This window comes from Elephas maximus, chromosome 7 (assembly GCF_024166365.1).
Source record: "Elephas maximus indicus isolate mEleMax1 chromosome 7, mEleMax1 primary haplotype, whole genome shotgun sequence".
Classification (NCBI taxonomy): Eukaryota; Metazoa; Chordata; class Mammalia; order Proboscidea; family Elephantidae; genus Elephas; species Elephas maximus.
Genome location: NC_064825.1, coordinates 128,090,522 through 128,102,447, shown reverse-complemented (window position 1 = coordinate 128,102,447; position 11,926 = coordinate 128,090,522). Strand labels below are relative to the sequence as shown.

The 11,926-nt window shown below is 58.9% G+C and overlaps 2 protein-coding genes across 2 annotated transcripts; one reads left to right on the top strand and one right to left on the bottom strand.

Annotated features, from left to right (window-relative positions):
- Positions 1-432: 432 nt before the first annotated feature.
- Positions 433-3,046, top strand: GPHA2 (glycoprotein hormone subunit alpha 2). Its single transcript, XM_049891856.1, has 5 exons — positions 433-469; positions 1,619-1,695; positions 2,168-2,300; positions 2,447-2,631; positions 2,740-3,046. The coding sequence occupies exons 1-5, from the start codon at positions 433-435 to the stop codon at positions 2,839-2,841; spliced, it is 534 nt and encodes a 177-aa protein (XP_049747813.1). The 3' UTR covers positions 2,842-3,046.
- A 62-nt stretch (positions 3,047-3,108) lies between these two features.
- Positions 3,109-11,557, bottom strand: PPP2R5B (protein phosphatase 2 regulatory subunit B'beta). Its single transcript, XM_049892420.1, has 14 exons — positions 11,234-11,557; positions 10,312-10,782; positions 9,476-9,672; positions 8,771-8,872; positions 8,522-8,614; positions 8,263-8,393; positions 6,917-6,976; positions 6,711-6,819; positions 5,941-5,994; positions 5,819-5,869; positions 5,579-5,698; positions 4,623-4,750; positions 4,270-4,371; positions 3,109-3,891 (listed from the first exon to the last, which is right to left on the bottom strand). The coding sequence occupies exons 2-14, from the start codon at positions 10,508-10,510 to the stop codon at positions 3,744-3,746; spliced, it is 1,494 nt and encodes a 497-aa protein (XP_049748377.1). The 5' UTR covers positions 10,511-10,782; positions 11,234-11,557; the 3' UTR covers positions 3,109-3,743.
- Between the last annotated feature and the right edge of the window lie 369 nt (positions 11,558-11,926).

Here is an 11,926-nt window from a genome sequence, read left to right as displayed (position 1 = left end):
GGCAGTTTAGGGCCGGGCTCCTAGAGAAGACCAGACGTCTGAGCTTTGTCTTCATGTAACTGGAGGGCTCACCTGGGACAGGCAGATTAGACTTGTGTGGCCACAGAGGACTAAAACGAGATGGAAATTCAGGAAAACCAATTTTAGCTCAGAAAAAAAAGGACTCAGTTTTTTAAATTTATTTTGTTGTTGTTGAGAATACATACAGCAAGACACGCCCCAAACAGGTTCTGTATGTACAGTTCAATAACAGTGATTATATCCTTTCAGTTGTACAGTCCTCTCACCCTCTTTTTCTGAGTTGCGTCTCTCTCATTAACGTAAGGAATCACTTTTTAATTGGGAGAGATGTGCAATATTAGGACAGGCTACCTTGTGAGGGAAGGAGCCCTTGTCACCAGAAGTCTATTAACTGAGCTGGGAGCCGTCAGGATGCTGGAGGGCTCCCGGGATGAGTGGGAGGCTGTGGGTGGGGTTCTGAGGCCGCTCTGAGCCCCTTGATCTGGGGCCTTTCCCTTTGGTGGGGAGAAGAGGTGGGCTGCAGCTCACGAAGACACAGACTGAAGGGAGGCCCGTGGGGGTAAGGATTGGAGGATTAGGGTCAATGGGAACACCAACCCAACACAAAACCCATTGCTCCAGGGGAGCAGCTGGTGGGTTCCAACCACCCGCCTTTCCGTTAGCAGCCGAGCACTTAACCACTGCACCACCAGGGCTCCTCATGGGAACACCAGCTCCTCCCGAACACTGTTGATGTTCTTTGCCCCGTTGACCCAAACATGGCCTGCTTTACAAAGCAGCTGGAAGGCACAGCTCCAGGACTAGCAGGGCGGAGCACCCACCATGACTCTGACCGGTTTATGTGAAGCCTTGGGGAAGTCGCTTTTCTCTCTGGATTTTGCTTTCTCATCTGGAACATGAGAGAGTGGGAGTTAATGGGAGTGCCTTCCAGCTCTGGCAGGCTCTCCCCCTTCTAAGCAGGTCAGGCCCAGAGTCACCACAGGCTCCCCCAGCCCTCTGCTCCCCCTGCCCCTCCGGCTTCTGCTCACGAGGGGGCTTCTCCCGATTGTCCACATCCTTTCCCCTAGTGTGACAGGACATCTGTGTTGGATATCAGCCCTGACACTAACTAGCTGTGTGACCTTTAGTAACTCCCTTCTCTGAGCCTTAGTTGCCTCACCTGTGACACAGGAACCAGACAAAATGATCCAATTTACAGGGATTGACAGCTTTGGGCTCTTTCAGGAGTCAGGTCCTATTATTCCAGGGACTGGGGGGGACCCACCAGCTTAGAGCCCCTTTGTAGCTGACACACAGGATGAGTACTCACCCAGCTGACACTGTAAAAGTGAAACCCTGGAACGGCTTTGGGGACCCCTCTCCACCTCCCCTGGCCTGCCATCAGGCATATCTCAGGATACCCCACTAGTGTGATGTCCCTAAGGGTCTCCTTCCCTGGTCCCTTTCCTCTTCGGGGCTGAGTGTGGTAGTTGGTAGTTGGGGCGGCAAGGCATTGAAGAGGGAAGCATCCTGCCCAAGATCACACAGCACAGAAGAGGACCCAGGTGGCCCCAGCTCATCCCAGGGTCTTGACCTCTCCTCCCACCCCTGACCTCAGGCAGCCACCTGGACAGAAAGGAGGTCCAGGCAGCAGAGCACTCTGAGGACACCTGGGAGAAGGCCAGCCTCTCCCAGGTGGGATTGCTCTGACGCCTCTGGCTGGGGAGGCAGGCATGAAGTGAAAGCCAAGCTCCACGAGGGCGAGGGCGGGGCTCCCCAATGCTGCAAATAAAAGCCCAGAGGGGAGCCAGAACCAGTCTGGAGACCAGCAGGAGGCACAAAGAGATTCCACAGCCACTCTGGTCCTACTTCGGAAGTGGTGAGCAAGCGGAGGCAGGAGGAGCTGGGGAGGCCGGGACTGCAGATGAAGGGCCTGCAGTGAGATGGGGCGGCTGGAGGGAGGGAGATGCTGGCGCCCCAGGGTGTAAGGGCAGTTCCAAGGGAGAATCACTACACAGTGCGTGACACACAGTCACACCCACTGGTGACACTGCAGGCAGACACACACAGGCAGATACAAGGGAGACAGCCGCACACAGGCCCGCCTCACCAGCCCTCACCTGGAGCCTGCTGCGTTTAAAGACCCCTCTCCCACCTGCACACCCAGGTACAGGCAGATCTCCCCACTGTGCTGCAGGTGCCCATGGCGTCTCCCCAAACCCTACTCCTCTGCCTGCTGGTCCTGGCAGTCACTGAAGGCTGGGCTGGGGCAGCCTCCATCCCAGGCTGCCACCTGCACCGTGAGTAACCTGGGACCAGACAGCTAGAAGGAGCAGGAGTTCTGGGTGGGAGAAAGGAGCTGATAGGCGGGACCATGGGGTAGGCAGCACCCTATTCAGAGCCTCATGGGGGCACAGACCACAGTTGGGTGTGCCTCTCCTTCTAGCCTTCAATGTGACAGTGCGAAGTGATCACCAAGGCACCTGCCAGGGCTCCCACGTGGCGCAGGCCTGTGTCGGCCACTGTGAGTCCAGTGCCTTCCCCTCCCGGCACTCCGTGCTGGTGGCCAGTGGCTATCGCCACAACATCACCTCTGTCTCGCAGTGCTGCACCATCAGCGGCCTGAAGAAGGTGAGGAGGCCCGGGCCCCACGGTAGCATGTTTGGGGGTGGGGGGAGGAGAGGAGACAGGGTCTGAGATGCCCCGATGGGACTGGAAGTTGGCCTCCCTCCCCCACAGGTGAAGGTGCAGCTGCAGTGTGCAGGTGGCCAACAGGAGGGCTTCGAGATCTTCACGGCCAGGGCCTGTCAGTGCGACATGTGCCGCCTCTCCCGCTACTAGCCCTTTCTTTCCCTGCCTCCCCCTCTTGGGCAGCGGGCTGGGAACTCCGGTGGGAAAGGCTCTGGGGTCCAGAAAGCTCCAAGGAGCCCCAACCTTGCCAAGAACTTGCTGTGGGGTTTTTCTAAAGGAGAGGTTTTTGCAGCTGTCACTCCTTAACCTCCTGAGAAAACAGGGGTTTGCCCCTTCCCGGTCTCTGCCTGCCCCTTCTCCCCAGTCTTCCCGCTTCCCCCTTTGCCCCGCCCCAGCTAAATAAAGCCAGCAGTTCCGAGTTTCTCTCTTTATTGAGTCCACCCCCAGCCAGGGGAAGGGGGCTAGACCATGGTTACTGTGACTCCCTGCCCCAGGACACTGGGAATCTCTTCTTGTCCATCTGTGCCCTCACCCCTCCCCCTGCCCAATAAATAAAAAGGGGACGCGGACATACAGGGCGAGGGAGGGGAGGGAGAGAGGACACCCCAGGCCCAGGACCCGTCTGTGGTGGGGGTAAGTGGGACAGAATAAATAGACCATGGATTCCACGGTGGGGTCAGGAGGACCTCGCGCTGGCACGAGGTAGGGGCAGGCTCAGGGAGGAGCCCCCTTGCCCAAGGCTGGGAGCAGGACCAGGAACCTGCCTGCAGCTGTCTGGAGCCCAACTTTGCTGGCAGGGCAGATCCCTGATGGCAGCTTCCTGGTCAAGCTTGTCCTTGTCAGATCCTGCCACGAGGGCCTTAGAGTTCTGTTGCCAAGACCATCATTTCTTCTCCTCTCCTCCCAGTGAAAGCTGCCCTCTCGGGCCAGGCAGGGTGTCCTCAGAGCCCATCTGCCCAAACCAGGGGTAGGTGTGTGTCTCTGGGCCCCTGGGCAGAAGGGATGGAGGGACTGGTAACTCAGGGCTTCGCGCTCCTCTTCTGTGGGGATCTCTAGCTCTGACCCCCACTGGCAGCCACCTGGGGCGTAAGCCGCTGGAGGGGGGCCTCCTTAGCCCCCTGGGTCCCCTGTAACCGGCGTAGCCGTAGCTCCTCCAGGCCTTGCCACAGCTCCTGGCGCTCACGGGCCTTCTGCTGCTCCCTGGTGGGGAGAGGGTGAGTGAGGCAGGCCCTGTCCTGGGCCCCCCGCGCGTTCAGCCCAGCCTCCCTCACCACCAGCCCCCAGCTGAGGAGGGGCAGGCAGGAACCCTGTTTCCTGAGGGGCCTGCACTGCAGGTAGGGGACGCCAAGGGGAGGTGAACCCCAGCCTTCGGCATGGCTCTGCGAGGCCCAGGCTGAGGGGGGCACCACTACTACAGGGGGTCAGAAGAACTATGTGAAAGGATTATCTGAAGAAGTGTCAGGAACAGGAGAGAGAAGCTTGAAACATCTGGTCAGGTGGGGCCTAGGGGAGTCCCCTCGGGTTTCCTCCAACCTTCCTGCTCCTCCCCTCTCCCCCTGCCCAGCCTGGGACACTCACTGCTGCTTTTCCAGCTTGTAGGAGGCTGTGAGCTCATCGAATAATTTCCCATTCATTTCCATGAAGGTCTTGAGTACATTGTAGATCAGAGAGACGATGGTTCTGGGCAGGGTCAAGACAGGGAGGAGGGAATGAGAGCAACTGCAGTTTGCCACGCCCCCACCCATCTGGGCTGCCTTCTGGCCAGCTAGCCCTAAACCCAATAAGCATTTCCGTCTCTCTGCTCTTTTCGCCGACACCTCGCCCACCTTCGGGTGGATGCCTTCCCTACCCTCTCCACCTAGGTGTAAGCCCAGGATCTTGGCCTTTCCTGGTCCCTGTCTCTGGGACTTAGGTCAAGCCCTGGCACTCACTGATTCCAGTGCTCCTTGGAGACCTGGTAGAGGGTCCCAAACACAGCAGGCAGCACAGTGTGGCAGTTGTCCTCAATGAGGCTCAGGATATACTCGTTGTTCCAGAAGTACAGAGCCCGCTCTGCAACCTGGGCCAAGCGAGACAACAGAGCCTGGTGGTGGCATCTCTGGGCACACAAGGCCTGCTGTCCACCCCTCACCCCAAAACCCAGGGTTCCCTATACCCACTGCCCCATCCCCAGGACTCATCTGAGCCCTGGAACCCTCAATGGCAAATCCTAGCTCCACTGCAGACTGGCCACGCAACCTTGGGCAAGGCATTTAACTCTCAGTCTCAGTTTTCTCATCTGTAAAATGGGACTAACAATGCCTAGCTCCACAAGGCTGTTGCAAGAATCCAGTGTGGTGTGCACTAAACCGAAGTACTGCACTAGAATAATTGTGAGGAAGAGCTGACCTCCACCAAGTTAGGGCTCCTAAAAATGGGAGAAAGTCTGTAACCTTCTTGCTCTGTCATCCCCTCCCCGCTCTCTTGACCCTGCCCAGAAGCCAGAGCATGCAGGGGGCCATAAGTGGCAGCCAGCCTGGGTGGTGTAGGAAGCCTGGCCGGCCCTGAAGTGGGACGAGTGAAATTTAAGGGCCGTTAAAAAAAGGGAAAAGAGGTAACGCTGCCCATCCCATTCTGGGGGATGTTTTATTTTATCAAACATGCTTACACTCATGATCTCTTCCACCCTCACCACCACCCAAGGGGTGAAGTGACTTGCCCGAGTCCCCTCAGCCACTGGGTGGCAGACCTGAAGCTCAACCCTAGGTTCCTGACCCCCAGTTCAGTGTCTCCCCATTGTCACGCCCGCCAGGGAAAAACTGAGAACTGAGGAAGCTGTGTTAGGTGAACCAGCCACCCCTCCCTGGCCATACACTGGCTCCCATCCCCTCCTGTCCTTGCCCCATACCTGGAAATGGGGGCTGGAGACACAGCGAGCCACCTGCTTGAAGAGGGGCTCCTGGATCTTCACGAACTGGGAGGGCTCAATGACATCGAGAATCTCTTCCATCTCCCCCAGAAACATCACCTGAGGGGGTGAGGGCAGAGGGGGGCAGCGCTCACATCCCCCCACACACACCTGACTACCCTCCAGATGCTAAGCCCTCCCACCCCCGCTGGTGGGCTTCAGAGCCCTGCCCCGTTGTACCTCCTTCTGGGTGCAGGTTTTGGGCCAATACTTGAGCAACCCCCGGATCACCTGTGGTGTTGAGGCAGAAAGGAGTCAGACCTGCACAGGTGGGAGCCCACCTTCCCCCCAGAGGTACTCACGTGCTCTGTCAGGGTGGCATCCTTCTCTAGGAACTGAACCACACAGTATGCCAGCTGCGGGGATGGGGGGCGGCGGCGGAGAGAGAGAAGACTGGGGTCAGGGAGGACCAGGGCCATGGACTGGCCACCCAGCATAGGTCCAGGAGAGGGCTCAGGTCAGGTAGGATCAGGAGCCAAGGACTGGCTACCCAGGATGGGCCCAGGCAAGGCCTCAGGTCAGGGAGGACCAGGGCCAGGACTGGCCACCCAGCATAGGCCCTGGCGAGGGCTCAGGTCAGGGAGGACCAGGGCCAGGGACTGGCCACTCAGGACAGGCCTAGGCCAGGGCTCGTGTGCTGTGTCATGTGCTCTAATGCACCAGCCTTTTCTGAGCACCTAAGATGGACCAGCAATGTGCTCAGTGTGCTGGGAATACAACAGCAAACTTGCACCAACTTTGCACAAAGGACTGTTGAAGAATCGTATATCTCAGTCAATGGGACTAGAGCAGGAGTGTTTCACGCTGCTAGGACAGGTAGAAAGGGGCTGGGGAGGCCTCACAGAGCTGCTATCTGAGATCAGCCTTAAAGGGTCATGGGAACACCCTAAGGGAGATGGACCAGCATCAGTAAAGAAATCGACAGTGGGAGATGATCCCGTGAGTCGGTGACTCAGTGTGGCTGGGGCCTGGGTGTGCAGGAGCCTGAGCGGCAGGTTAGCCTGCCAGGCCCCACACAGCTGCCTGCCCCTGTGGGGAGCTCCCTGCTGGCAAGGCCAGACCTGGGCCTCACCTGGGCGTGAAAGACAGACAGCGACTTGACAGAGTGCAGGGGGATCAGGACCCGGACCAGGAACTGCTTGTGCTCGGTCTTCAGGGGCAGCGCAAAGCCATTGATGATGCTGAGGAGGAAGGGGACAGAAAAGGGAAGGTGGGTTCAGGGGATGAGGCCCCAGTCCCTCCTCCCAGAAGCATCAGCTCAGGCCCACGGAAAATCACCTTCCCAGGATCTCCAGCAGCTCAGCCACACCATTGAAGTGCTCGATCTCGTAGATAAACCTGCAGAGGACAAGAGAAGATTGGAAAAGGGATCTGAGCAACCAGGGTGGCCCCATCCCTCTCTGCCACCCTGCCCACCCGCCCCTCCCTCACCCAATGCCCAAGCCAGGCACTAAGCAGCACACCCGCCTCTGAAACACCCTTCTCTGCCGCCCTCTGCTACTCGGAGCCCCAGCTCAAACCTCTTTTCTAGGAAGCACCCCTCACCGCCTGGTACCCACCCAGTCAGCAGGCTTTAGCCTGCATCCTCCACTCCTCATGCTGGTCAAACAAAAGCATGACAAACACTTAGTACATCTTGTCTACTGTGCCTTCTCAAAAAGCTCCCAGGAGATTAGACCCATGAAAAGAAAACAATTGCCTCTGAGTCAACTCTGAATCAGGGTGACCCCGTGTGTGTCAGGGTAAAACTGTGCCCCATAGGGTTTTCAGTAGTTGATTTTTTAGAAGTAGATCACCCGGCCCTTCTTCTGAGGCACCTCTGGGTGAACAGGAACTGACAACTTTTTGGTTAGCATCAAGCACGTTAACCATTTGCCATCACTCAGGGACTCATAGACCCCGCTATAGAGATGAAAAAATCGAGGCTTAGAGCTTAAATGAACATGGTTTGCACCTTAATGAAACTTGCGCCAAAGTTAACAAGCGGAGAACTGAATGGACTCCAAGCTTCTGGAGGCCAGGGCTCATGGCTTACCTACTTTGTAACTAAGAGCAACACGAGCAGATGTGACAGTCCCAGGCTCAGTGCAGGAGCTATACAGGGTGCTGTGCAGGCCTCCCCTCATTTCATTTTGATGGCTGTGGTTGACTCACCACAAGCATTATTCCCACTTAAGATGAGGGAACTAAGAGAAAGCGTCATCAAAAACTCACAGACCAGCTGGGGGAAAGGGACTTGCTCAAGTTCACCCAGATACAGGACCCGAACTCAAATGCAGGCCATCTGGCTCCAGCGCCATGTGGTCCACGTGTTGGTGCTCAGTACACATTTGCAAAAGTAGCTCTTTCTTTGGGTTCTTAGGACCAGACATGAAAAGGCTCAAAGAATTTAGATCTTAAGCCCTGGCATTGACCTACTCCCTGTAAACCACTTCATCTCTGTCAACCTCAATTTCTTCACCTGTAAAATGAAAATCAAAACGCTGCGAAAGCTTTGTATAATCAACATGCAAGAAAAACCTCAGTAGTAAGCCAGCGCTCTGCTGGCCCAGCAGCTCAGGGGCCTTGGCCAATCTTCTCCCTGCCCCTCCCAGGTCTCCGCCGGCCAGGCAGCGGGCACTCACCGCAGGAAGATGTGGTTGCATTGTTTGCGGATGTAGGCCCGCAGCCCCAGGAACTTGCCATAGACCCGGTGCAGGATGGTCTTCAGGTACTCACGCTCCCGCGGGTCCTCGCTATCAAACAGCTCCAGGAGCTGGGGGACCCAGGTTAGGGGTCAGGCAGGAGGCCAACCCCAGACTCTTCCATCTTATCTCCCAGCCCTCAGAGAGCCTGGCCCTGCGCCCCACGCTCCCCCTCCCCAGCCTGGGTTCCCCACTTCACCATCAGGACAAACTTCTGATCCACATATCTCTTGGCCACAGAGGGCTGAAAATCTGGGCTCTCCAGGAAACGCAGGAAAAACTCATAAACCAGCTGGGGGCAGAAGACAAATAAGGTGCATTTAGCAAGAGCCTCCCACACTCTCCCCCCACAGGGCCCTCACACAACACCCCACGGCCTGAAAAGCCACTCCCCTTCTCCTCGGTCTCTTCTGAAGCTCAGACCCCTGCCCTCTCCAGCCCTTCGTACCTGCAGATGTGGCCACGAAGGCTCGAGGTTGGGCTCATCCTCTTCAGGGTCAAATTCAGGGTTTTCACTGGGCGGCAAGGTCCGGAAGATATTCACTGAGATCTGAGGGGCAGAGTCGGGGTTCTTTAAGGAAGAGTTGGGAAGGTGGAAGCCAGGGGGTTCCTCATCCAAAGTCCTAAAGGATCAACTTCAGCACCTGTCAACTGCTCAGTGACTCACTGCTCAAGCACTTGTTAACTAGACACCTGGCATGAGTAGACTCTGGCCTAGTACTGGGGACCCGGCGGGTGACAGCATCCCTGCCCTCCAGGCAGGTGCAGTCCAGTGGGGAGAGGAGAAGAGAAGCAGCAGGACCTATGGACATCCTGGGCAAGGAAAAAGATCCCCAGCTGGGGCACCAAGAGAGGGCTTCATGGAAGACGGGGCACCTGAGCCAGACCACTGAAGGTAAGGGGTGTGGGGAAGGGCACTCCAGGCCTCAGGGAGAACAGAGTAAAGGGGTGGAGATGCGACAGGCCTGGGAGGCACTGAGTGGCCAGGTGCAGGGTGGCAGTGGGGCTCAGGAGGGGACGGAAGATGGGGGCTGTGCAGCCAAGTGAAGAATGTAGGGTTTATTCCCTGCACGGGGAACCAGGACTCCCACGCCCCTGAGCCCCCCAGAGGCTGGGTGGCGCATGCCCCCCGCAGCCTGATGCCCGTGCTCACCATGCGGATGATGTCTGGGTACACAGGCTCGATGAGGACGCCCCGTGTGCTCCCCACGCACTCCACCAGCTCGTTGAGGGCCGCCCGCTTTACCTCCTTTCCCTTCAGGTCAGCCACACAGTCCAGGAAGTCAAACACCACCCCGCACTGGGCCAGCTTGCGGCTGAGCAACTCGTGCAGCTCCGAGGCCGGCACATCTGGGGAGCGAGGGGTGCTAAGCCAAGGCCCTAGCTGCGCAGCTCTGGGTAAGGGGGTCCTCCCACCGCTAGGGCCACTCTGACCCCCGCAGAAAGCAAACAGCCCTTGTCTCACCCTCCACTCCAGGGTGTGGGGGAGGTGAGGGGCAGCTTCCTCTTCACAACTTCCTAACCCAGGCAAGATGCTGGTCTGCTTCCGAGCAAGACCACAGACAGACCTGGGGGCCTGCCTTCCTCTCATATGTGGCACCCTGTTCTACCAGCCAGAAGTGGAAGGGGGCTCAGGCCAGAGGATCCCTCGGATACCCTCTGGCTCAGCCAGTTGGACCTTGTGACCTGGCATGCGGAGACTACAGTGACAGCAAGAGGCCAGGTCACACACAGGCTCCAGGGCCCCAGAAGCTGGCTGGGCTGCTAGTAGCCTCCTAGAACCCAGGCTGCAGCCCCACCCTTGGCCTGGATCTGCCCCCCAGGGTGGTGCCACAGGCAGATGCCCCACCCCCAAGGATGACAGGCCAGTCAGGCCATGCGTCAGCAAAGAGGACTGCAGGGTCAGTGGAGTCTCAGGGCTGGAAGGGGCCCTGGCAGCCTTGGTCACCCCCCTTGAGGCTCAGGGGACCTGCACAGTGGCCAGCTCACCTTTGAGCAGGGGCAGTGGCGTGAGCTCTTGCTGGTTGCTCTGATAGCGGAACTGAGAAGAGCTGTGGGAGCGCCTGGGCCGGGCCCTGCGCAGGGAGCGGCGCGAGAAGCCATCCACCTTGTCGGGTGGGGGCACAGGCGACAGCCCCGGGGACGAGGGGCTGGTGGGGGTGCTCGCAGGGGGCAGCTTCGTCTCCATGGTGGCCAGGCAGCAGTCAAGCCTTCAGAACCCTGAGGGGTGCTTCAGAGCCTGGAGATCACTGAGTGAGGCTGGGCTTACTAACTTGGGCCCATCCTGTCGGAGCATGGGGCGGGGGGGGGGGGGGGGGACACGACCACAGTCCTGGGCCCCCCCCCAGGGCCTCTGGCAGCTGTCCAGTCCTGGGGGGCAGGCAGGCTAGAGGCAAGGATGTCTCAGACCTCAGGTCCTTCCTGGGAATCCCAGAGTCCACTTAGGGTTTCCACTTGGCTCTTTTGAAATGAAGTCAAGGCAGAAAAGTGGGCAAGAAAGAGACACAGAGAGAGCTAGTCTGTCTCTTCTTTTGGGAAAGACAGTGTTGGGAGACTGCAGTTGAGTGCCAAGTCTCTTTTTCTCTCCTACCCTGGCCGAGACCCTAAAATAGGAGTGCACTGCTCTCCCATGGTCTCCCTTCCAGACCAAAGGCCCCTGGCTCCAAAACAACCCTGATACCCGAAGCCAGACCCTCTTCCGAATGGCCACACAATCCTCATCCCTGCTCCTTACAGAATGGAACCCCTGGCCCTGCAGCTAACTCTTCTAATGGGGCCACCACTGACTCCCCAGAGTGGAGGCCTCTTCCCCATGCCACCCCTCTCTGGAACCCGGGCACCCTTCCCCACCTCAGCTCCTCCTTCCTTGTCCCCAAAGCCTCGTCGGCCCCTTGCGGGGAGGAACACTCACTTCTCAGAAACCCAGACTTTGGTCCCCAACCTCCAGGGGCTGCCCGTGGGGGTGGGAGGCAGCGACGCCGCTCAGGGCGCTGGGGCTAGGCGGCGGAGCTCCTAGGTTCTCCCGCGGGCTTCAGGGGGCTGAAGCATCCTCCCAGCTCAGCCCCGGGCCGGGGCGTGGGCTCACGGCGGGCTCCTGGCTGCCCTAGCAGCGCGCGGACCTCTATCTAGAGTCCGGGACTCGGACCCGGCGCGGCGCAGCGAAGCCCAGCTCAGTGCGCACCGGCACCCGCGCCCAGCTGCTCAGGATGACATCAAGTCACCTCCCCCCGCCCGGCCCCCACCGCCCCGCGGGCGGGGGGCGGGGGCTGCGTCAGACGGGCCCGGGGGCCTCTGGGAGATGTAGTCCCCGCGCCGCTTAAAGGGGGAGACCAGACGCCAGGGCGAAAACCCTGCATGCGGACTCCGGACTCGGGAGGAAGGCTGGCTCCAACTCTGGAAGCCGGAAAGCAGCGTGGGCTGCAGGCCTCGCTGGGGCTGGACCCCTGGCTTCTGGAAGGGAGTCTGCATGGAGAATGAGTAGGACTCAAGAGTTTGCACCAGGAAGCTGGGGGAGATGCCAGCACACTGGCAGGAAACGGGCCAGCGTGCTATGCCAGGCCCAAGGATTGCGCTGATCCACTCCCCCCCGCACGCGACCGCTATG